Source organism: Pelophylax lessonae (genome assembly GCF_965119305.1).
Source record: "Pelophylax lessonae genome assembly, chromosome: 7".
NCBI classification, from domain to species: Eukaryota; Metazoa; Chordata; class Amphibia; order Anura; family Ranidae; genus Pelophylax; species Pelophylax lessonae.
In genome coordinates this window covers 185,727,432-185,750,985 of record NC_138774.1, presented here as the reverse complement: position 1 = coordinate 185,750,985, position 23,554 = coordinate 185,727,432, and the positions used below count along the sequence as shown (strand labels likewise).

Genomic DNA, 23,554 nt, shown 5'->3' with positions numbered 1-23,554 from the left:
AAAGTAATTTACATAAAGAAAAACCCTATTGATATACATTTTTAGTGCATTAATCTGCAGATGCCAGGGTGGGTATACAAATATCCAAATGTAGTATAATTCTATACTGCCAGTAAGTAGAAGGTGATGTCCTTGTGGCTATTTGCTAATTACATTTCAAGTACATCAAAACAAAAGATGTGCAAAGTCATATGGTACCATTTCTTTAGAACAGAGCCACAGCCTGAGTAGAAATGCCTGTCCTCTGCCAGCATGCTGCAGATACGTTCTTTCTGTGGGGAAGCAGTGGTCTCCCTGCTGAAGTCCAATATGTTCCCCTGTTCTGTATTAAAATGCTGCTTTACCAAATGACATACTTTGTTAGATCTTAGTCTGTTTGAATAGTATAGCCACTGGCGGACTCAAATCAGACATTTTACCTCTTCACTAAACCTCAGAAGTTAAATCTAACATAGTCTAACAAAGGTCTTTTGAAGTGTAAGAAGACATTGACTTTCCTGAGCCCTGTCTGTGCTATAAACTGGGAAGGAGGCTTGAGAGACCAGGGATGGATTAGCTAAAGACTGTAATAACTAGCACTAAACAGGGTGAAGGGAACATACCACTAAACAGGGTGAAGGGGGGAGGGAACATACCAAGAGTACAAATAACTTATAAGTAGATAGCAGCACACCCCCCACTTTTTGTCAGTAGATACCAATTTCATGCAATACATTGCAGTGACACTAAATATATATTATGTGAGAATGAACAACTCTTATGAGTGAGAGCTAGAGCATTACAATATAAAGAGAGCAGAATCTTTGCTGATTGGAGTTTCCAGCTCTGACTCACCGGGGGGGGGGGGGGGGGGGGGCAAACCTTCCCAGAGCAACCGCTGCTTCCACACAGAGCGCAAGGGTGTTCTATTCAGCATTCTGGCAGTGAACAGGCTTTTCTACCAAAGTTGTTGCTGCTTTCTAAGGAAAAAGACCTGCAAGAGCTTGCACCTCTATTGTTTGATGCAACTGGAATGTATTGAGCTGTTTTAAACAGAAAGTTCTACTAGGCTTTAAGCTATGCTCTCTATGTGTCATTAAATTGTAAGTGTACATATACAGCATATAAAGTTCCATATAGTCAAAACACATTTCATATGATGACTTTTGTTTTCAAACATGTATTCAAAAATGTATATTTAGACAGGTTCTCTTTTATCCTCACCCTGGCTGAGCATGTGTGCAGTTAGGAGCCCAGCCGCATTTCTCATTACACGCTTTATCTGGTCTCTTCCGGATGTTGATGATGGTCATGACAGATTGAGAAATAGGATTATGACCCCCCCATTACATTGAGGAATGTGCCCCCATATGGCTTTAATAGGCGTTACAGATGAAGTCTCATTTTCCATCTCTTGTTCTGTCTCCTAGTGTCATGTCCATCACCCTGCCACAACGAAGGAATGTGTATCGGCTACAACAAGTGCAAATGTCCCACAGGCTGGAGGGGGGACCTCTGCCAGACAGGTACACATTACCAGCCAATGCTCTGACATGTCATAGAGGGACATCTATTATTATTTATATAGTGCCATCAATTTACACAGTGCTTTACATACCGTATATTCACATCAGTCATCCTTTAGCATGTAGGAAAAGCAAAAAACACTCTGCCACACCTAAAGGCCTGTTTCTTTCGAATTTTCCTGGTGAATGTTTTTTTGAGGTAGGTTGCCAGATTTTTCAAGTCAGACAGGTAAAGAAGCTGCTCTCTCTCTCTCTCTCTCTCTTTAAATCCTGCTAAAACAGTCCCTCCTTTCCTTCCTTACAAGTGGTGGCAGTGCCCTCCAGTACAGTCTTTATAATCCAAAGGGGCACTGGATTGTAAAGGTGAGTTAGGGCATCCCCAACAGAGCAGAACTCTTCCATGGAATCGGGAAACAAGAAAAGCCAACAGGCCTCTCACCACAGTAGGCACTCTCCGAACCCCAGGGATTTCCACTTAGGTTTGTGAAAGGGTCCTCCCTCGCAAGCTTGCACCCAACAGTAGTAGCCAGTGGTCCTCTCTTGATGGTCAGGGGTCTGCTTATGGCTACAGTCATTTGCTGTGTCCAGCATGTGAAATACTGATACCCAGTGCGGGCTCTCAGGATCCAGTTCCCTGACATGTACAGTGCGCCCGGTATGATGACAGTAACAGTCTCTGATCACCACTCTTCTCCTGGAGAGCACAGTATTAGATAGCTCCAGTAAACTCCGGCCACGCTCTACTGTTCCCTCTTTACTGCAGCCTTGTGGTACTCTCTCTCATATCCCATTCTGTTTAGCTACTCCCCTTCTTTTTTCCTTTCCCCACTTCATTGCCCTTACAGATTCATCCAGACTCAGCCAAAATGGCTGCCCCCTTGCACTGGAGACATTTCATAGATGAGCATTGCAAAGTAGTCTCCTGAAAGATGGCTGCTGCATTTCTGCATTAATGAATATTCAGTTTAACCCTGTCCACAATGCAGAAGGATAATACAGCAGCAACAGAGGATGAAGTTCAACTACAGTTATTGGCTACAGTCCAGGTTGCATATGTACATACATATGTACATATGCCAATTTGTACACACATACTAGCACTAATTTAGACTTACCAGCTTGTCCTTGGTGTGTGGGAGGAAACCCATACAAATACAAAAAGCAAACCAAAAAGTTCCAGGCGCTCTCTAGTGTGACCCCTATGCGGAAGGGTGAACACAGATGAACTCCATTGTGCAAGGTCACTGTCAATGTGCTGCCAGTCAGAAGCATAGGAATTGATGCAACCAGAAAGCACAACGGAACTGGAACAGGAACTGACAAACATGAAAACCAGAAGAGGATCCAAAGTCAACAATCAATGAACAATAAATAGTTTATTTAAATAAAACCAGGAACATAGAGGCACGTTACCACACTGAGTCTCGGAGAGGGCAAGAGCACTGATGGAAATAAGAGTGCCAGATGGAAGAATCCCAGGAACGCCAGATGCTGAGGCTCACGGAGTGGTGGTTGGAGGTGAACCAAGCCTCCACAAGTGCATGGATAAGCCATCAATGCGGCGCACAAGGCAAACATGCAGTATCCGGAAGGAAGGCCACTCATCCGAAAGAGAACCAATGTGGAGCGCAAGCGTCCCCATTGCCGTGACTATGCGTTTCGTGCACATGCGCTTTATCAAGTTAATTTTAGGGATTCTTCCATCTGGCACCCTTACTTCCATCAGTGCTTTTACCCTCTCCGAGACCCGGTGTGGTAACGTGCCTCTATGTTCCTGGTTTTATTGAAATAAACTATTTGTTGTTCATTGATTGTTGACTTTGGATCCTCCTCTGGTTTTCATGTTTGTCAGTTCCTGTGCAATGTCAACTATCGTTGTCCATACAAATACAAGAACATGCAAACTCCATGCAGATGGTGTCCTGGCAGAGATTCAAAACTGAGGACACCTAACATCTAAAGGCACTGTGCCACCCCGTTTTAATATGAAGCTAGATATATTTTGAATGGGTGTAGTCAGAGCTGGCACAGTCATGAGAACTTCCCATGGCGTCCCAGCCAAACATTTTGTTTGAATTATGGATAAAATGAAGATTTAGGTTTATAATTGCAGTCTGTGTCCCCAATGGGGAGATTTTCTCTCACTTCCTGTCAGATACAACAGAAAAGAAAAGGAAATCTCTAAAGGAGAATTCCCCACATTCCCACTTCCAACACATTTTGGATCTCCACTTACTTTCTAGTGGACATCAGGACAGAAAGTGAGCATGAACCTCTCCAACAAGGACACAAATGGAAATAAAAAATATTCAGAGGTTCCCACCATCTCCCATGCCACAGAAAATAAAAGAAAAGGTTTTGGCCAGAGTTGCACTTAAACAGACACTTTGTTTTTGGTGATTCTAAATCAATTGTTTCAGGAACATGTGGAACATTCTCCTTCCAGAACATGAACTGTCCTGATAAATAATATTTTCTATTGTCAGATGTGGATGAGTGCGCAATGGGAAGCCATGGCTGTGCACAAACCTGCGTCAACACTGCCGGCAGCTTCCATTGTGGGTGCCAAGATGGATTCCGTCTGTCGGAGGGTGGAAGATCATGTGACAAAGTGGAAAAGCCAGCAGCCACACAGCCACCTCCGCTGCCTCCTGTAGCAAATGGAACAGGTTAGTCTATTAGATTGTAAGCTTTTCTGAGCAGGGCCCTCTTAATCCTCTTGTATTTTATTGTATTGTAACTGTATTGTCTCCCTCTAACATTGTAAAGCGCAGCGTAAACTGCTGGCGCTATAGAAATCCTGAATAATAATAGTCCAGCACCATATTGTGGAAGAAGAGAGCGTAAGCTGTAGCTCTGTGTCCTCCTATTTACCTAGTCACAAGCTCTCCAAACCTGTATCCTGCTTTTCTGTTCCATATTTACAGTTCTCTATTTGCCATTCTATTGAAGACCCTACGAAGTGACACCACCACCCTGAGACCTGACAGGTTAGTGACTGCCCATTATTACTTTTGGTACGCGCTGTGACACATCAAACTCGTACCGTGAGTAATAATGCGCAGCTGCTGACGCCACCAGCATGGAAGCCGGGCAGGTTGGTCATTTTTCTGCATGGAGCTCCTATTGTATTTTTCTCTATTGTAATATTTTGTCTTTTTTTTAAAATAAGGAGAAGTTAGAACATTTGTCAGGAACTGTGTCTCCTACTGATTATCCCTCCCTCATGTCTTATCATGTTGTCACGAGGACGGGAAGTGAGGTGAAATCTCCTCAAAGGGGTCACAAACCGCAAATAAAACTTGACAGAAGTACTTATTCTTACCAAAACTATTTAAAAAAAATGATGCCTAAAATACATATTGTTCCTGTGTATAGCGGTTATACGTTATATTGCCAAAAGTATTGGGACGCCTGCCTTTACATGCACATTTTAATGGCATCCCAGTCATAGTCTGTAGGGTTCAATATTGAGTTGCCCCCCCCCCCCCCTTTGCAGCTATAACAGCTTCATCTCTTCTGGGAAGGCTGTACACAAGGTTTAGGAGTGTGTCTATGGGAATATTTGACCATTCTTCCAGAAGCACATTTGTACTGATGTTGGGTTGAGAAGGCCAGTCTCCGCTCTAATTCACCCCAAAGGTATTCTATTGGGTTGAGGTCAGGACTCTGTACAGACCAGTCAAGTTCCTCCACCCCAAGCTCACTCAAGTTGGGAGCATAAAATTGTTCAAAATGTCTTGGTATGCTGATGTCTTAAGAGTTCCCTAATTGGAACTAAGGGGCCAAGCCCAACCCCTGAAAAGCAACCCCACTCCATAATCCCCCCTCCACCAAATGATTTGGACCACCAGTGCACAAAGCAATGCCCATAAAGACATGGATGAGCGAGTTTGGGGTGGAGAAACTTGACTGGACTGCATAGAGTCCTGATCTCAACCCGATAGAACACCTTTGGGATGAATTAGAGCAGAGACTGCGAGCCAGGCCTTCTCTCCAACATCAGTGCCTGACCTCACAAATGCGCTTCTGGAAGAATGGTCAAACATTCCCATAGACACACTCCTAAACCTTGTGGACAGCTTTCCCAGAAGAGTTGAAGCTGTTATAGCTGCAAAGGGTGGGCCAACTCAATATTGAACCCTACGGAGTAAGACTGGGATGCCATTAAAGTTCATGTGCGTGTAAAGACAGGCGTCCCAATACCTTTGACAATATAGGGTATCTCTACATTGGCATGGTTGTATTTGTATATGGTGGGCTCTGTTTCCAGGATTGCATTGTAGCACAGTGAATATTTCTTAATGCTTCTGTCTATCAAAGCAAGTCTATGGGTCAGGTCTGACATACTGCAAATAATACACTGTCCATAGGCTGCAATCATCATTGTGTTACCTTCTTACCAAGATTTGGAGATACTTCCCCCCTCAGCCACCAATCGCATTTAAACATGCCCTAAAAACTTGGATCTGATAAAAAAATGTGATTTCTTACTAAGACCCCATTGATACCCCAAACCCTATATGGATAAGAATTGATTTGGCCTCCAAGGCTAAGTTATTTTAGTGAAATACAGAATAGATAACCATTAGAAGGGGAATCCACAATTTATATTCCGTGCCACACTTGTTTATGCCATAGCAAATGGAAATATGATACAGCAAGTGCATACCAATGTATATAGAAATATCAGGAGACACTTTAGAGCAGGGTTCTCAACTAGGGTTCCTCCTGAGGTTGCTAGGGGTTCCTTGAGCAATGGGCAATTTCTGCCTCTCGGATAAATTTCCAATGACACCATTGTTCCTTTTAGCTATCTGTAAGGGGGTAATTCTTCCCAATGATGACCAGAGTAAGGAGCATTCTTCCCACTGACTGTCACACTAATGTGTCATGAGTTGTAGATTTTTAATTTTTAGCAGGGGTTCCCCGAGACCAGAAATGTATTTCAAGGGTTCCTCTGTGTTGAAAAGGTTGAAAAAGGCTACTTTAGAGTAACGACTCAGAATTCTTGCTTACTGAAGGCTGACCATAGTTTCCTTACAAAGCAAAGTGCATACTGATCCTTCTCTCCTTTGCAGTAGGAATCCCAGAGTCTGTCAAGGAAGAAATACAAGAACTGAGGAACAAAATCGAAGTTCTAGAGCAGGTGAGAGGCTTCATTAGCTTTTGCAGATGTTGGACTAATTAAAGATTAAACTAATGATCATTTCTCACAGATTTATGCGCCATATTTTTTAGTGAACATCTCAGCTTGCTAACTAAAAACTCCTATTACAGGGACTGCTTGTAATCTGACTACCAGCTCTGTGCAGACATTTGGAAAAAAACATAATCTGATCGCATAAGTAGGAAGTAAAGCCCCGTACATACGCGTCGAAAATTGGCAGGGAATTTTCGGCCAACGTCCGATCTGCCGATTTTCGGCTTGTTAGTATGATGCTTCCGACAACCAACTCCGACTTTTCGGCCGAAAAAAATCTGGTGTGCAGACTATAACATTTTTGTTGGCCGTCAACATAACGGCCGATTTTCGTGCAGTCAGTACAGATTTTGACAGGGAAAAATCTGATGAGCAAGTCTGGTCATGCTCAGTGAAGAAAAAACACAATGAAAACAAACCAACACATGACATCACTTCTGAAGTAGAATTTTGTTGGCCGAGAAAATTAGTATGCAGTCTAGGCACATTCCAACCAACAAAACACAGCTTGGACAAAAGTCGGACGATCGGTCGGGCCGATAATCGTTGCGTGCATAAGATTACTTTCCCTTCCCAAGCAGCATGAAGGCTGGCAGAAGTTTTATAAAGTTGCAGCAGAATCAGAAATATAAGTGTTGGTTCACACCAGTACGCAGTGTGGGAAAGATGCGTTCGGTGCGCAATAACTGCACCGCATTCAAAATACACTGCCTTTACGATATGCTGTGTTTGCCAATACATTGATAATGGCACCCTAAACGCAATGCGCTTTTGAGCACCATATTGCATGGTACCGCAGTTCCATGCGACTTAGTGCAGAGTCTTTTCATTACCTTATGTGCATTCCAGTGCAATTGACAACCTTTTCAAATAAAAGGGCTGACAAATCACACTGTAGGGCAGGGGTCAGCAACCCATAGATCACGATCTACCAGTAGAATGCGGCCAGGTGACTGGTAGAATTTCGGTCTGGACTTTCTGACCCTCAATCGCAGGCAATCAAAAAGAGTGCTATCCAGAGGGACTACCTGTAAAGTTGGAGCTGTAGTAGGGAGCAAGAGCCACATAAGCCTATGCCTCCTCTGTAGTGCTGGCTCCTGTCCCATACAGAGTGATACCAAATGCACCTCTTATCCCAGATAGTGGTCTCCAGAGTGGTGCCAGCAGCAGGAAAGAAGAGATCTTCAGGTCAGTGTGAAGCAGTACACTGGGCATTATAGTATAGGGCTGCTTTCACACTGATGTGCTACGGCTTACCCACACCATGGGTGCAGTGCAGTGTACCTGAAGCTTTTCTGTAGGATAGCTGCACTTTGCCATAGACTTCTATTATATCCTGTAGGTGTGGTGCACTTTCTGAAAGCGCACCAAAACCCCCAAATACAGGAGTCTTGGTGCGCTTTCAGAAAGTGCGCCACACCTGCAGGATATAATAGAATTCTATGGCAAAGGGCAGCTAACCCAGGAAAGTCGCAGATGCACGGAGCTACACCCGTGGTGAAGGTTAACTGCAGCACATCAATGTAAAAGCAGCCTTATAGGGGCAGGGTTTTACCACCCCCCCCCCCCTCAGCATTTTGTGTGAATGAGATCTAAGGATGCCGCTAACAAATGCAACTTAGGGCTTATGCACAAGTGCAGCAGGCACTGCTTCTCCTCTGAAAAGGGATCAGAGTGTGTTTAACAGGTGGTGAGGAGGTGATATGTTGCCTCCTTACCACCTGATTTGAACCCATGGGGTGTCGCACGCAACTGAGACATGGTAGCTTGGCAAATTGAGGTTTAAATCGGGTGTGAGGAGACGACACTGTGCCCAGTGATCTTAGACTTCGCCCATGTTGTTCAGGTAGATCTCCACCTCTTCAAGGTTGCCCCCCCCCCTGGGGTAGGGGAATGCACAGAAATTGCACATTCTGGTGTGAACCAGCCCTAAACCAGACCATCTTGAATTATGGCATGTTATAAAACATCTTGTGTAACAATATATACTGTACAATTTTTGTAGCAAAAGCAGAAAGGAGAATCTATTTCTACAAATGTTCTCGTGACCATTGTATGAGATTAGGTTACAAGTCATCTATTCTCCATATTATTTGTGATGATCTGTAAGCATGACGATGTCCATACTCGGCCCTCCACAATGAGACATAGTGGTTTCTTTATCGGTATTCTGTGTTGGTACTCAGACCCTCGATTTTGCTTTCTCTGCAGAAACTTCAGCTGGTTTTGGCTCCATTTCACAGCCTATCAACCTCGTCCCCAGAGGACATCCTTGGCCCCATCACACTTCTGACGCACTCCTTCCAGCAGCTGGACAGGATAGACTCGCTGAGCGAACAGATCTCATTCTTGGAGGAGCGGCTGGAGACGTGTAAGTACATCACAGGTGACCTGATAAGAGTGCCAGGAAATGAAAGAGAAAATCTCTACTTTTCTAGGGCTTCCATGGAAATTCTGATATGGAAAATAATGAAAAAGAAAATAGTAGGTATAGCTTTGTGGGGCTTTATCATTTATAAGTAATAAAATGTATGTGTTATATATCTAGCTGCATAAGAGTCAGATATTTTTCTTTTTCATTATTTTTTTCTTAAAATCGATATAAAAATGTCCACGGAAGCTCTATAAAAGTAGATATTCCTATGGAAGTTGTCTCAAGGTTTTCTGCTGTGAGCTCCGGTTTTCTTAGGCCCCGTTCCCACTGACGGATCTCTATGCTAAGCAGGCAGATAACAGGTCTGTGCAGAGCAGACACAGACACAGCCCACTCTCCTCTATGGGCGGTCGGATGTAAACAGACGGCCTGGTTGTCGCCAAGCAACCGTCATCCGATCCGCTAGATGGATGGGGGACGGATCCCCATCGTCTGGTTTTCAGATCAGATGTTGGCGGGTATCAACAAAGAAAAGACATGCCCATTGACATCCACAGCTCCAAAGAGGGCAATGGATGGTCCGATTGGGTCCACCTGAAAATCTGGAAGGCGGACCCGATTCGTCCTCCCGTGTGAATGAGGCCTTATTCATTTTTAGTGACTGCAAGGTGTGGGCTTTGAGGTCTGTTTTCAGATTGTTGTTCTAAGAACTGAAACATGGAATTATTTTTATTTTCTGATCTCTCTATACCCTCAACGCACATGAAAACACAAAAATACACTATTGTTGATGCGCGTTGACATCATTTTTAATGCATTGCACTGTGTTTTACTACACAAGGAATTATGTTTTTACATGTTGGTTTTTTTCCATGTGTGGCTACATCAAGGGGCCAAAATGTACTTTTTTTTTTTTCCTTCTTCCTTTTTTACCTTAATGTGCATTGATAAGCGTTTTTGTGCATTGTGTTGCATACAAATTCATACATGCTGCACTTTTATGCAACGTTCCTGTATAGTGGGAATGGGGAACATACAGAACAATTGTTTTCAATGGAGATGATATCAACAAGCCTAGACAAGCTAATGCCCCATACACACGTGCAGATTATCTGCAGACTTTTGTCTGCAGACTTACCAAAACCATATAATATGAGGTCAAACCTAAACATTTTCACTTTGTATGCAATCCGGCAGGCCCTTGTACTACATAGAAAAGGTAAGTCTGCAGACAAAAGTCTGCAGATAATCTGCACGTGTGTATGGGGCATTAGTCATATTGTAAATATGAGAATATGTAACAAATTATAGAATGGGCACTATACCAAACCTCCCAACTTTCTGAGATGGGAACGAGGGACACCTATTAGCAAAAGTAAGTAGGCATAAGACATACACCCCCTGCCATGCTCCTTTAAAGGGGACTTAAAAAAGAATGATTAGTTATAGCCACGACCCACGAGTGTATAACAATGTAAAACTATCAGTGCAATAGTGATAAAATAAAATTGTGCGATTAAATAATGTACTCGAAATGCAACAAAGATACCCACGAGTGCTTTTTGTTAGCCACCATTATTCCTTTATATTGGCTTTTGGACTTTAGAAATTGGATGAAAGGCTTCGCACTGGGAAACACTTTTTGAAAGATAAAAAGTGCATTTCATATACAACTGTACAGATCAGACCAAAATGAGGGACAAATGAGGAGGAAAGAGGGACCTTGTTCCAAATCAGGGATGGTCCCTCCAAAACAGGGACAGTTGGGAGCCTTGCTATACAAAGGAAAAAAAAGGTCACTGCCGGCATTCATAAAAGGTGCTGATTGCACTGGCCAACTCTTAAGGCCTCATTCACAGGGGCATACAGATCCGTACACCTGTGCGTGCAAAGGGCCATCTTTGTTCTATGTTGCTGCATGCCGGCATTCAAATCCAGGACTATTCAGAGTGGTTATAAGGACACAGCTGCTGATCCCAATTTGAAAGCCGTACAGGTATGGGTGCATGTCCTCAAACCCAGACAAAAGTCTAAAAATGAACACACAAGTGCGAAAGTCACAATCTTCTAAATTCTCCTAAATTTTTTACAATTTAAAGTGAAACAGTCAGGCTAGGCATGGGAGATGCCAGTGCAGACTTGTTTTGTAAGATGCAGGCTCCAAGGTTGTCATCACAATTCTTTTCTTACTACCTAGTGATCTACTGAGCACTTACCATGCACATGGTTGTTCAGATTCGGGCCTCACTAGGTAGTACAGGCAGAATCAGGATGACAGCCCTGGAATGCACCTACACAAACAAGTCAGCAATGACATCTCCCATACCTGTGATTACCTACATAATATACCTGTAGATTCAATTTAATATGGATGTGACTTTCACACTTCTACTACTTGTTTGCTGTTTTATCTTTTCCTAACTGTGATTCATCTGTTAATTCGAAGTTTCCTTTTTTTTTTGCAATTTCTTTTTCTTTAAGGAATATGAGACATTACAAATTAAGAAAACATATAAGTGGTATTTGTGAAGTATTCCTTTTTAACCACTTGCCGAACAGCTGCCACAGTTATACAGTGGCAGGTCAGCAGGTTCCGCGAACCGTCGTAACTGTACGGCGGTTGGCGGTAGCGATCCACTCGCCAGAGGTAAAGCCGAAGTGCGTGGCTGGCGGCCGCAATTGCCGCCGGGCACCCTTGATCGGCCCCCGTGAAGAGAGAACAGCGGTCTGCTGCTGTAAACACAGCAGGCCAATGTTCTCTCTCAGATCAACACAGAGCTCCTGTGTTCCTGCTATATAGGATCACGGGTCTCTGTGTTGATATTACAAGCCCTTCCCCCCACAGTTAGAAAACACTCCCTAGGCTCACACTTAACCCTTTGATCACCCCTGGGTTAATGCCTTCCCTGCCAGTGTCATTATTAGAGTAACAGTGCATATTTTCATTACTGTAGTAATGTCACTGATCCCCCCAAAAACGTCACAAATGTCAGTTAGGTGTCCGATCTGTCCGCCGCAATGTCGCAGTCCCGGTAAAAATCGCTATAACTATAAAAATCGCGATAACGTTTGTGCAAACCAATCAAAATATGCTTATTGCGATTTTTTTCCCCAAAAATATGTAGCAGAATACAAATTGGTCTAAAAGGATGAAAAAATTGGATTTTTACATTTTTTTTTGGAAATGTTCTATAGCAGAAAGTGAAAACGTTTTTTCTTTTCAGAATTGTCGCTATTTTTTTGTTTATAGCGCAAAAAATTAAAATCGCAGAGGTCATCAAATACCACCAAAAGCTCTATTTTTGGGAAAAAAATGACATTTTATTTGGGTACATTGTCGCACAACTGCGCAATTGTTCGTTAAAGTAACGCAGTGTCGAATCGCAAAAAATGACCTTGTCATTAGGGGCGAAAATCTTCCGGTCCAGAACTGGTTAAAGGCGCTTCAGCAGCAGTTTGGCCACAGCACAGGTGCAGCATAGTGTACTTGCGGTTTTCGTGTGGGTTGTGCTTTCTCGTAGACGATCACACATTTTTGGTGCGTTTTCTGAAACCGCACCAAAAGTTTTGCAAACTTCATCTTTGGTGCACTTTCAGAAAACACATCAAATCTATGGGTAGCCAACACGAAAAGCGCCGGTGCACTGTGCTGCGGCCAAACTGCAGCGCAGCTCTGTGAAAGTTTTATGTCAGGCAGTGCAGTCAGCACTTTTTATGATTACATTTTATTTGTATAACACAATATTATTTTTTTCTGCTAATAAAGTAACATTTGTTCGGCCTAATTGGCTCGATATTAAAAAATTCAAGACTTGGCATGAAAACCTCCAAAAATTTGCGGTGGCGAAACCAACCTGGCAGAACCATCGTTTAGAAAGATAATAAACACATTGCGCTCCGTTCTGGGAACGTTCATTTGCTCAATAATTAGGACTGATTAAATAAACAGTATTTCTGCCCGTGTCCCGATTTTCGCTTCACGGAAGCGCATTTGTTCAAGGCTTATTTGCTGCACATTAGCAGACCAGTCAGGTTTCAGATCTTATTAGGCCTTCGTCCAATAAATCGGAAATCACAATCTGTCCTTGATCTTGGTCCAAATCTTGCCTCGGCTAACGAGCCGCCTGACTGTCGCCCTGTAAAAGGAAGCGGCGTTCACGAATAGGATGAGTTTAAACATCCCATTAGCTGCAACAATTATTGAATAATTCCCTGCACAGAGCCGAGGATGCAAACGACGGGATAACACATTTACAATAAATTTACACCCTCAGGGAGACCTGCAGCCGAGCAAAGCTTAATTACGCAGAAACGGCACTAAGCCGGCTTATATAGAGCCCACATATAGAAAGCTGCACCACACTTATCTTAGAAAATCCTAATAAGGAATCCTTTCACTATATATATATATATATATATATATATATATATATATATACATATACAGTGGGTACGGAAAGTATTCAGACCCCTTTAAAATTTTCACTCTTTGTTATATTGCAGCCATTTGCTAAAATCATTTAAGTTCATTCTTCTTCCTCATGAATGTACACATAGCACCCCATACTGACAGAAAAACACAGAATTGTTGACATTGTTGCAGATTTATTAAAAAAGAAAAACTGAAATATCACATGGTCCTAAGTATTCAGACCCTTTGCTCAGTATTTAGTAGAAGCCCCCTTTTGATCTAATACAGCCAGGAGTCTTTTTGGGAAAGATGCAACAAGTCTTTCACACCTGGATTTGGGGATCCTCTGCCATTCCTCCTTGCAGATCCTCTCCAGTTCTGTCAGGTTGGATGGTAAACGTTGATGGACAGCCATTTTTAGGTCTCTCCAGAGATGCTCAATTGGGTTTAAGTCAGGGCTCTGGCTGGGCCATTCAAGAACAGTCACGGAGTTGTTGTGAAGCCACTCCTTCGTTATTTTAGCTGTGTGCTTAGGGTCATTGTCTTGTTGGAAGGTAAACCTTCAGCCCAGTCTGAGGTCCAGAGCACTCTGGAGAAGGTTTTTGTCCAGGATATCCCTGTACTTGGCCGCATTCATCTTTCCCTCGATTGCAACCAGTCGTCCTGTCCCTGCAGCTGAAAAACACCCCCACAGCATGATGCTGCCACCACCATGCTTCACTGTTGGGACTGTATTGGACAGGTGATGAGCAGTGCCTGGTTTTCTCCACACATACCGCTTAGAATTAAGGCCAAAAAGTTCTATTTTGGTCTCATCAGACCAGAGAATCTTATTTCTCACCATCTTGGAGTCCTTCAGGTGTTTTTTTAGCAAACTCCATGCGGGCTTTTATGTGTCTTACACTGAGGAGAGGCTTCCGTCGGGCCACTCTGCCATAAAGCCCCAACTGGTGGAGGGCTGCAGTGATGGTTGACTTTCTACAACTTTCTCCCATCTCCTGACTGCATCTCTGGAGCTCAGCCACAGTGATCTTTGGGTTCTTCTTTACCTCTCTCACCAAGGCTCATCTCCCCCGATAGCTCAGTTTGGCCGGACGGCCAGCTCTAGGAAGGGTTCTGGTCGTCCCAAACGTCTTCCATTTGAGGATTATGGAGGCCACTGTGCTCTTAGGAACCTTAAGTGCAGCAGAAATCTTTTTGTAACCTTGGCCAGATCTGTGCCTTGCCACAATTCTGTCTCTGAGCTCTTCAGGCAGTTCCTTTGACCTCATGATTCTCATTTGCTCTGACATGCATTGTGATCTGGAAGGTCTTATATAGACAGGTGTGTGGCTTTCCTAATCAAGTCCAATCAGTATAATCAAACACAGCTGGACTCAAATGAAGGTGTAGAACCATCTCAAGGATGATCAGAAGAAATGGAAAGCACCTGAGTTAAATATATGAGTGTCACAGCAAAGGGTCTGAATACTTAGGACCATGTGATATTTCAGTTTTTCTTTTTTAATAAATCTACAACAATGTCAACAATTCTGTGTTTTTCTATCAGTATGGGGTGCTATGTGTACATTCATGAGGAAGAAGAATGAACTTAAATGATTTTAGCAAATGGCTGCAATATAACAAAGAGTGAAAAATTTAAGGGGGTCTGAATACTTTCCGTACCCACTGTATATATACACACACAATATTACCAAAAGTATTGGGACACCTTCCTTTACATGCACATGAACTTAAATAAATTAGAGCAGAGACTGCTAGCCAGGCCTTCTCATCCAACATTAGTGCCTGATCTCACAAATACACTTTTGGAAGAATATAGTGTATGACTATATACAGTTCAGTCCATATATATTTGGACACAGGCACACGTTTAGATTTTTTCAGGTATTTACCAAAACATATTCAAGCTATAGTTCAGACCTTCAGTAGATTGTCTATAGAAGAGAGCAGACTATGAACCCATTTCAGACCTTCAGTAGATTGTCTATAGAGGAGAGCAGAATATGAACCCATTTCAGATGAGAGTTAAGTGCTGGTTCACACTGGTGAGATGCAGGAACCCTGCGAATCCACTGCAGGTTTCCGCATCAATAATATGGAATATATGGGAAATGATTCCTAACAATAGCTAAATATAATTTATGAAAATATTTTCTGCGTTATATATTAATATGAATGAGAACTTTAAACACGGGCTATATTTTTTTGGAAATGAACGAACAAGATTGGTGCTTAGACCAGGCTCATTAAAGTTTAATGACTCTTTATTTTGTCTTTCAGGCTCCTGTAAAAACGAACTTTGACCACCATGGCACACAAAATACGAACACCAACCTGCAAGACTTGTGGCCACTACACGATACAAGAACTGTAATATTGCCTGTTATTTATGATGTCTGCAAGAAGAACTGTCTGTGCTACTCATAGCAATCAGAGGCTTCCCTACATTCTCTTATGCTGCTCTTGTAAACTGAAGGGAGAACTCTGATTGGTCACTAGGTGCAGAACAACCTGTCCTTCCATTTGAACAGTAAGGCTCGGTATATTTTCACTGTGCCGACTGGGGATGTATATTAATTGCCAAGTGCTGGTTCTGATCCAGCCAGGCCAGAACTTCCTGAAAATTCTCTCGATGGGCAGCAAAAGTTTGAAAAACACCAACTAGAGTTTGATTTTTTTTTTACTTCTATGAATTTGAATTTTATGAATAAAAAACTGTCTGGCGACTGGGAGACTCTACCGCCAGTGGCTCGGCTATCTGTATGTAATCAATCTGGTAAATCCTCAGTAATATTTATACATTTCTTGTAAATAGTTTACAAAACTTTCCATATAAACAGTCAGTGGCCGATTATTTCTATCAGTGACAAGCATGAAACGCATTGGTTAAAGAGAACCTGTCATGGCCTACCCAGTAGCAGTAGTACACAGTGTGTTGTATATTGCAGAAGAACACATATATATATATATATATATATATATGTGTATGTATGTGTTTCTATAAGCCCCTTCTATCCAAGGTGTGCAGAAAAGCTGTACACATCAAGACCTTTAGGGAGGGTGCAAAGTCGCCTGTACCAAAATCTTTTATTCCCTGCCCTGGGAAAGTGGAGAGAAGATGGGGCAATGTACAAGGACATCAGCCATAGTGTACAGCATTTATGTAGGATGTGACAGGTTCTCCATAAAGACAATAAGTACCTCATTGCAGACTGAACTGTTCTTCCATATAAAGTGTCACTCACTGAGCTGGTGCAGCCGGTCTGTGCAGCGTAGTGACTGTTTAGGTTTTGTATGTGAGAAGTACATGGTGGCACAAAGTAAAGAGTACTGTATGTACACTAATAAGCTAGATAGACGTGCTGGGTAGGATAGTTAGGCTGTGCGTGGCCCTTAAGCTTGGAGGTTGCATCGGCTCAAGGATCAGAGGTTAGAACTGTTCTTTTTTTAGAATGATAAATCCTGGCGCTGATCATTGCAAGTTCCAGGGAGGCCACAGGTCTGTTCTATTATTTGTTGTACTGACCGGTTCCCTTTAAAAAAAAACAAAAAAAACACTGATCCTGGCCCAGCTTGCTGCTTTTCGCACAGAGATTAGCTGTGATTGGCTGGGACAGGGGTCACATAGCTATTCTGACTTAATGTACTTGGGTGCCTTAAAGTGTTACTAAACCCACAACAGCATTGGTGTGTGCAGACTATTGCATTAGGGTGTGCACCCCAAAGCTCAAACACACGTGTGTATATATATATATATATATATACACATATATACACACACACTTATAAATGTATTAAAACAAGGACGGTGTCAATAGGGCAGTTTTTTTTATTTTAGAAATTATTTTTTACAGTAATATTTTTTTTTACAAATCTTTTACAAGCCCCAATGGGAGCTTTGGTAAGATATCAAGGATCTAAACAGACCCCTGATGTCTCACTTTTGTGACAGAGGAAGGACTGAGGACAGAGATTTCCCAGCCCCTCTCTCTGAAGCTTCAGCTGCACGGGACAGTGAATGGATAGGAAGTGCTCTGTACTGAGCGGCTTCCTGTTCTTTCACAAACTGAAACATAGTAAACACAGTTTACTAGTCTTCAGTTATGAATGAACCCAGTAAATGATCTGTATCAAATCACTCACTGTGCTCATTCAGAAAAGGAATCGGCAGGTAAATGACAGGGGCCCGGCCGCAGGATGACTGTACACTGCATGGGGGTGATTAGGGTGGACCCAGGCACCCCCCCCCCCGCATGCTCAGTTTTTTCTTGGGAGAGTGTATGTGATCAGCACAGGGAAAATCAGCACTGTCCAGACAGAGGATCAGGGAAGAATGAAAACTCTGCCTACAAGCTGTACTATGAACTGATAGAAGTCACAAGGCTGCTATATACTGCTGATGAGAAAAGGTATTTAGCAGTTTATATTTACTAAAATAATTGCATTTCCATGTTCTGTGTACTGTGGGAGACCAGATATAGTGAATGCAGGTTCCTGGGTTTCCACAGAACATGTAAATGCAATAGTTTTAGTAAATATAAACTGATAAATACCTTTTCTCATCAGCAGTTAGAGCAGTCTTGTGACTTCTATCAGTGGCTGCCTAAAGCTTGTAGGAGGAGTTTTCATTCTCCCCTGATCCTCTGTCTGGACAGTGCTGATTGGCCCTGTGCTGATCACATGCACCCTCCCAAGAAAAAAAAAAAACCTCTCTAGCAATACAAACCGAACTGAGCATGTGCAGCCTGACTCCAAATGCTCTGTTCTATCCCGAGATGGGTTGGAGACAGTGAAAGAAGAGGAGGATCAGAGGAGACAGGGTCAAACAGCCTTTTTACACAATGCAGAGGATTAACCCCTTATGTTCCACAGTGAGTATAACAAGCATTTACTGCCTATTCAGACTGATTTTACTGTTGTGGGTTTAGTAACACTTTAAGTAATTCTATTTTTCCGATTCTCAAAACTGAAATCTGGTTTCTGACCTAAAGCAGATACTTCCATTTTTGACAAATGCCAAGTAAATGAATTATTTTTGATCTTTCTGGTGAGCTCCAGCAGTTAGATCACTGTACCTGACTTCTTAGCTCTTGCCCAATTGTTGCACCCATTTCGAGGGGATCACACACATTCTTCAGTGAAATTATTTGTTATTTTACAAAGAATACAACAGGATGAATGAGACTTCAGGGATTAGTGCTGATAATGTCAGTGGGGTGATATCAGCCAAGTCTTCACAAAATGTAAGCTTTGATGTAAGGGTAATTTCAACTGCCAACATTCACCCAAAACTAAACAGTAGATCTAATTTTAAATTCTTACTTGTATGTAATAGTGCCTATACAGAAGGGCAGTCTTGCAGTGACTATGGATGCAATGCCACCTAGGGGCTGAACTTGAAAGTTTGTGTTGTAGCCAACCAGTCCCACCAGCACTCACCCTTGTATTATTTTCTTATGAGATCAGTTGTACATTTTGATTATTTTCCAAGTCACACTGAAAACAATGTTTTCAATTCCCTTTTATATGAATCAATTTTCTATATCTGGCTGCATGTCATGGTCTGGATTGGTGCAGATCATGGGTGTGATGTACACAGAAGATATTTTTCTATCATGCTGCTTAATGTAAAAATTTCTGAAAGTTTCACTTTCCTCTTGATGGTACACTCTTGTTTGTATGCAAGATCTGTATTTTACAATTTTATTGTGTGGTTTGCTTTTTGTATAATAAAAATGATCTCCACCAATGCCATTCCCTCTGTCTGGTATTATTATTTCTCAATCAAAATAATTCTTGGAGTGATTTCTCAGACTGGATAGATCTGTGGAGAGTTGTTGGTGTGTATTAGAAGGAATGAAAAGGAATTTTGCAGAATAGTAATATAAGAGACATCATTGCTAATTCTCCTTTAAAGCGTTATGCTTCAAGGCTGCCAACCTCATTCCTTCTTTACAATTCTAAAATACAGACTTAAGACAGACAAGTTAGTAACGGCTTTGGTGTTCAGAAAGGATAAACATGACAACTAAAGAGCACGCACCTTCAAAAAATAAAAATAAAAATTCAGCCATGGAAGCTCTTATATTCCAAAATAGCTGACCTACCATTTCTGGATGTAGCACCCTCTCCTAAACAGGGACTACTACCTAAATTTAGGTTTGCTAGGTGGGGGTCAGCCCTACAGGAACTTGTAGTTGATTTTTTTTTCACTTGGTCTTCCACTAAACTTCCACAGTATTGGATTCCACAGTAATGCTGAGTCATGAATATTTATATTTCCTTCCTCTAACCAGAAGGAGGTACTTTAGCACTGGGGCATGCTGGGGGGGAGAGTATTGCAATTTGGAGCAGGCCATGTGAGCTCTTTTCCCCCCAGTCGGCCTAGGGAGGTGCTGCTGAACTGAACCCATAGCCTGAGTGGGGCCTAACATGTACCCTGGATGTGGAGATAGGCCTGAAGTGGTCCTACCTGTGGATCTGGGAAGCTGTGCCAAAAATCGAGACCCAGGAGGAGAACCTTGTTTTCTCGCGGAGGCATGGTGCCTCTCTTGGACAGGATTCATGGAAGCATAGGGAATGGTGTTCAGAGTTCACTGAAACTAGCTCAGAGAGAGAAGTCTATTACCAGCTTATCGAAATTACCTACAGGGTTTCCGGTTTGACTAAAAAGTTCTTACACTGTGAAGCTGGACATGGATCCGGAGAAGTCTGTAAGTCTGTGTTACTTTGCGTATCTGGGATCCCGAATCCTTATGTGATGAAAAATAAAACCTTTAAAAAGACAGAAAAGGACTGGCCCCCAGTGCTCTTTCAGTCTAACTTTTAGCCATAGATTCAGCCCACCCATCTCTGGAGGTATCACCATGCTTCTGGGGATGCCACATGGAGAAAGTGCTACTCCTGGCTGCTTCCAGTGCTGGTTGTACCTCTGAAGTTCTGGACACTTGGTCATATAATCGTTCCTAGAGGAGGCTACCAATTCACACTGGCAGATCCCAACCAAGCATCCAGGCCTTCATGTGTGCAACACTGGAGGGAGCTGGGAGAAGCATTTTCTCCTTTGGTTACTATTCTATGATCTTTCCCAACAAGAAAGACTGTTACTGTTCCTTTAAATCAACATTTAAGTGCAGTTCTACTCAGGGAAGTAATTCTAGCCCTCTAACTGCCACACACAGCAATGACAAACATCTTTTCCTTAGCATGGCATAGCTGCCAATGCTGACCAACACAACCTCCCATAGACACCCACAGTGTTTGGGCTGTAGCCTGGCCATTCTTGCAGTCAGTAAGAGATGTGGTGTCCCATTTTACAATGCCTCCGGTCATCAGCTTATCGGAGGATGGTTCTGAAACCTGTGGAAAAAGTGGGTTTTGGAGCTGCTCTGTGAGCAATATGCAACTAATGTGATTTGTCATATCTCCAGCAGTGTCAGTAGTACATGGAAATAGCAAAAGTAAACCTCATAGTGTGAATCTGTATACAAGGTTTTATTGAGAAATCACAGTAGTGTACTTACATTAGATCAAAACAGTCTGCTCGTGTCAAAATCAAAAAGACCGGGACGCGATGCACTCCACAAAATCAAACCGAAAGTGGCACATTGACGCTAGGCCCAGTCCTAGGCGTTTTGTCACTCTGATGTCATCGGGAGCAGAGGATGGTTATGGCAGTTTATTTAAGGGGGAGAAAGTTTGAGAGTGCAAAATGTACCTGGGAAACGTGCTGGGCCCCATATGTGATTTTTCTGGGACTTTGCATGGAGTCTATGCACACACGTTGGGGTATGTCTATTTCCCAGCATGCACATTGTCACATGCTGCACCCAAACATTAAAATTGGTCCTGACCCATCTGCAGATGAAAAACAAAGCACCCACGAGCAATGAACGTGTGAGACTAACCAATTAATACAAGTATTTGCAGAGCCGTCCCAATGCAGTCCAAACCACAAAGGAAGAGCTGTGGTGTGCATATAATGTACTAAGAAAATGTATAGGCTGTCCAAGGGACGAGACGGCTACACTTCAATAACCAGAAGAAACAAGGGTTTTCATTTTATTTATAGCTGTTCAAACATTTACACAACACATTTAGAAACGTACAATGAAAATAATGACAAACATCTTTGGCTTGTTTTATAATAAAGGCACTTTGTCTTTTTATACAAGTAATCTAATACATCTCAAGTAAAATATTAATCTGTAGGAAAATATATTTGACAGCCTGTATGTGCTGATTTCCACCAAACTTGTTTACAGCCAACCCGCTGTGATGTCTTTGGGGGATCTTTTAACATGAACAATTATATGCAACAGTTGTACAATATTGCCACCCAATCAGATTACATTGGGGAAATACAAATAAATACACGTGCAATTAGGCCCCTGATTGAATGCATTGAGGGGAATTGATCAAAACTGGAGTGGCTAGATTCTGAAGAAGCTTTGCATGGCAGCTAATCAGATTCTATCTTTTAACCTTACCTGAACTAGATGAAGTTGGAAGCCAATTGGTTGCCATACACAGCTGCTCCAGATTTTGTCTGCTACAGTTTTAAGAACTTCCCCCTGTTGTTTCCAATGGATATAAACTGGAAGGTGCAGTTTTGACTTTCAGTTGTACTGTTCAAAGAGTTAATGTGGATTTTAAAGCTGACAAACACACATATAGATCACATACACCAGGCGTATCCAAACTATGGCCCTCCAGCTGTTGTGGAACTAAACGTCCCATGAGGCATTATAAATCTCTGATATTCACAGACATAGCAAGGCGTGATGGGAATTGTAGTTCCTGAACAGCTGGAGGGCCATAGTTTGGACACCCCTGATACACATATAGATCCAACTGATTCTTCCATCCACACTACACAGCGCGGAATAATATTGTAATTTGATGGCCAGCCCCACCAAATAACCAAACACTGGGAGAGATTTACTAAAACTGGAGCACTCAGAATTTGGTGCAGCTGTGCATGGTAGCAATCAGCTTCTAACTTAAGCTTGTTAAATTAAACTTTTACAATAAAACCTGGAGGCTGATTTGTTCCTATACAGAGCTGCACCAGATTTTGCATGCTCCAGTTTTAGTAAATCTCCCCACAGTGCCTTCATCTGTAACAATTTTAAACCTGGCTCCTTTAATTTTTTAATTGAGGGATGTTGTCAGGTGGCAGCAGACAAGGTCACCCACTTACATTTCGGTGGGTTCATCAGAGATCAGCCGAAATTCACTCCATGTATGACCAGATTTATTCATAAATTACAACACCATGAGCAAAAGAAGTCACACTCGGGTAAGAACGTCTCATATAATTAGGTTTAGCTTGTGTTTCCTCTATGCTAATGATCAAGAGATCCCCATCATCCAAGTGCCATCCGTCATCACCCCCGTAATCCAAAAAAAAAGGAAATGGATAGTGAAAAGCACTGGAATTTGGGAATAGAGTTATGCAGGACAACCATGCGTTTTACAACTGTTGTGCCATAAGTGCAAGATCCCCCCCATAGTCACGTATGTACACACATGGGAAAAACACACAGAAACAGTTTATACATGTTAACTAACTGTGGAGTTAATTTACTAAAACTGGAGAGTGCAAAATCTGGTGCAGCTGTGCATGGTAGCCAACCAGCTTCTAACTTCAGCTTCTTCAATTAGGCTTTGACAATAAAAACTGGAAGCTGATTGGTTTTTATGCAGAGCTGCACTAGGTTTTGCACTCTCCAGTTTTAGTAAATTGATCCCTCTATGTTTTCACAATCTGCCACAAGGTCGACCACCATGTTTTTCTGGTTTGGCACAACGAACAAAAAAAAACAGTTCTACTTATTAAACTATTACATAAACATAAAAATAAGATAAAAACGCTAAGGAATTTGATTACTTTTAAAGTAAAATATTTTTACCCTCTGAAAATAAAAATAAGAAATATATTATTTGATGGCAGGTTGTAATTAATTACACCTCTAATACTTCTATAGAGTGTCATACACTGGAATTAGCGTCTCATATATTACTTTGGCAACAACAAACATAAAAGCAGCAGTCAT

The 23,554-nt window shown here is 42.2% G+C and overlaps 1 protein-coding gene across 1 annotated transcript in view; it reads left to right on the top strand.

Moving 5' to 3' along the window:
• EGFL7 (EGF like domain multiple 7) overlaps positions 1 to 16,170 on the top strand; it is a 59,204-nt gene extending 43,034 nt beyond the window's left edge. The window contains exons 6-10 of the mRNA XM_082264697.1: positions 1,410 to 1,505; positions 3,992 to 4,174; positions 6,587 to 6,654; positions 8,920 to 9,079; positions 15,777 to 16,170. Coding sequence (XP_082120823.1) covers positions 1,410 to 1,505; positions 3,992 to 4,174; positions 6,587 to 6,654; positions 8,920 to 9,079; positions 15,777 to 15,799 — 530 coding nt within the window. The 3' untranslated portion in view covers positions 15,800 to 16,170. The remainder of the gene's footprint in view (positions 1 to 1,409; positions 1,506 to 3,991; positions 4,175 to 6,586; positions 6,655 to 8,919; positions 9,080 to 15,776) is intronic.
• Positions 16,171 to 23,554: the final 7,384 nt, after the last annotated feature.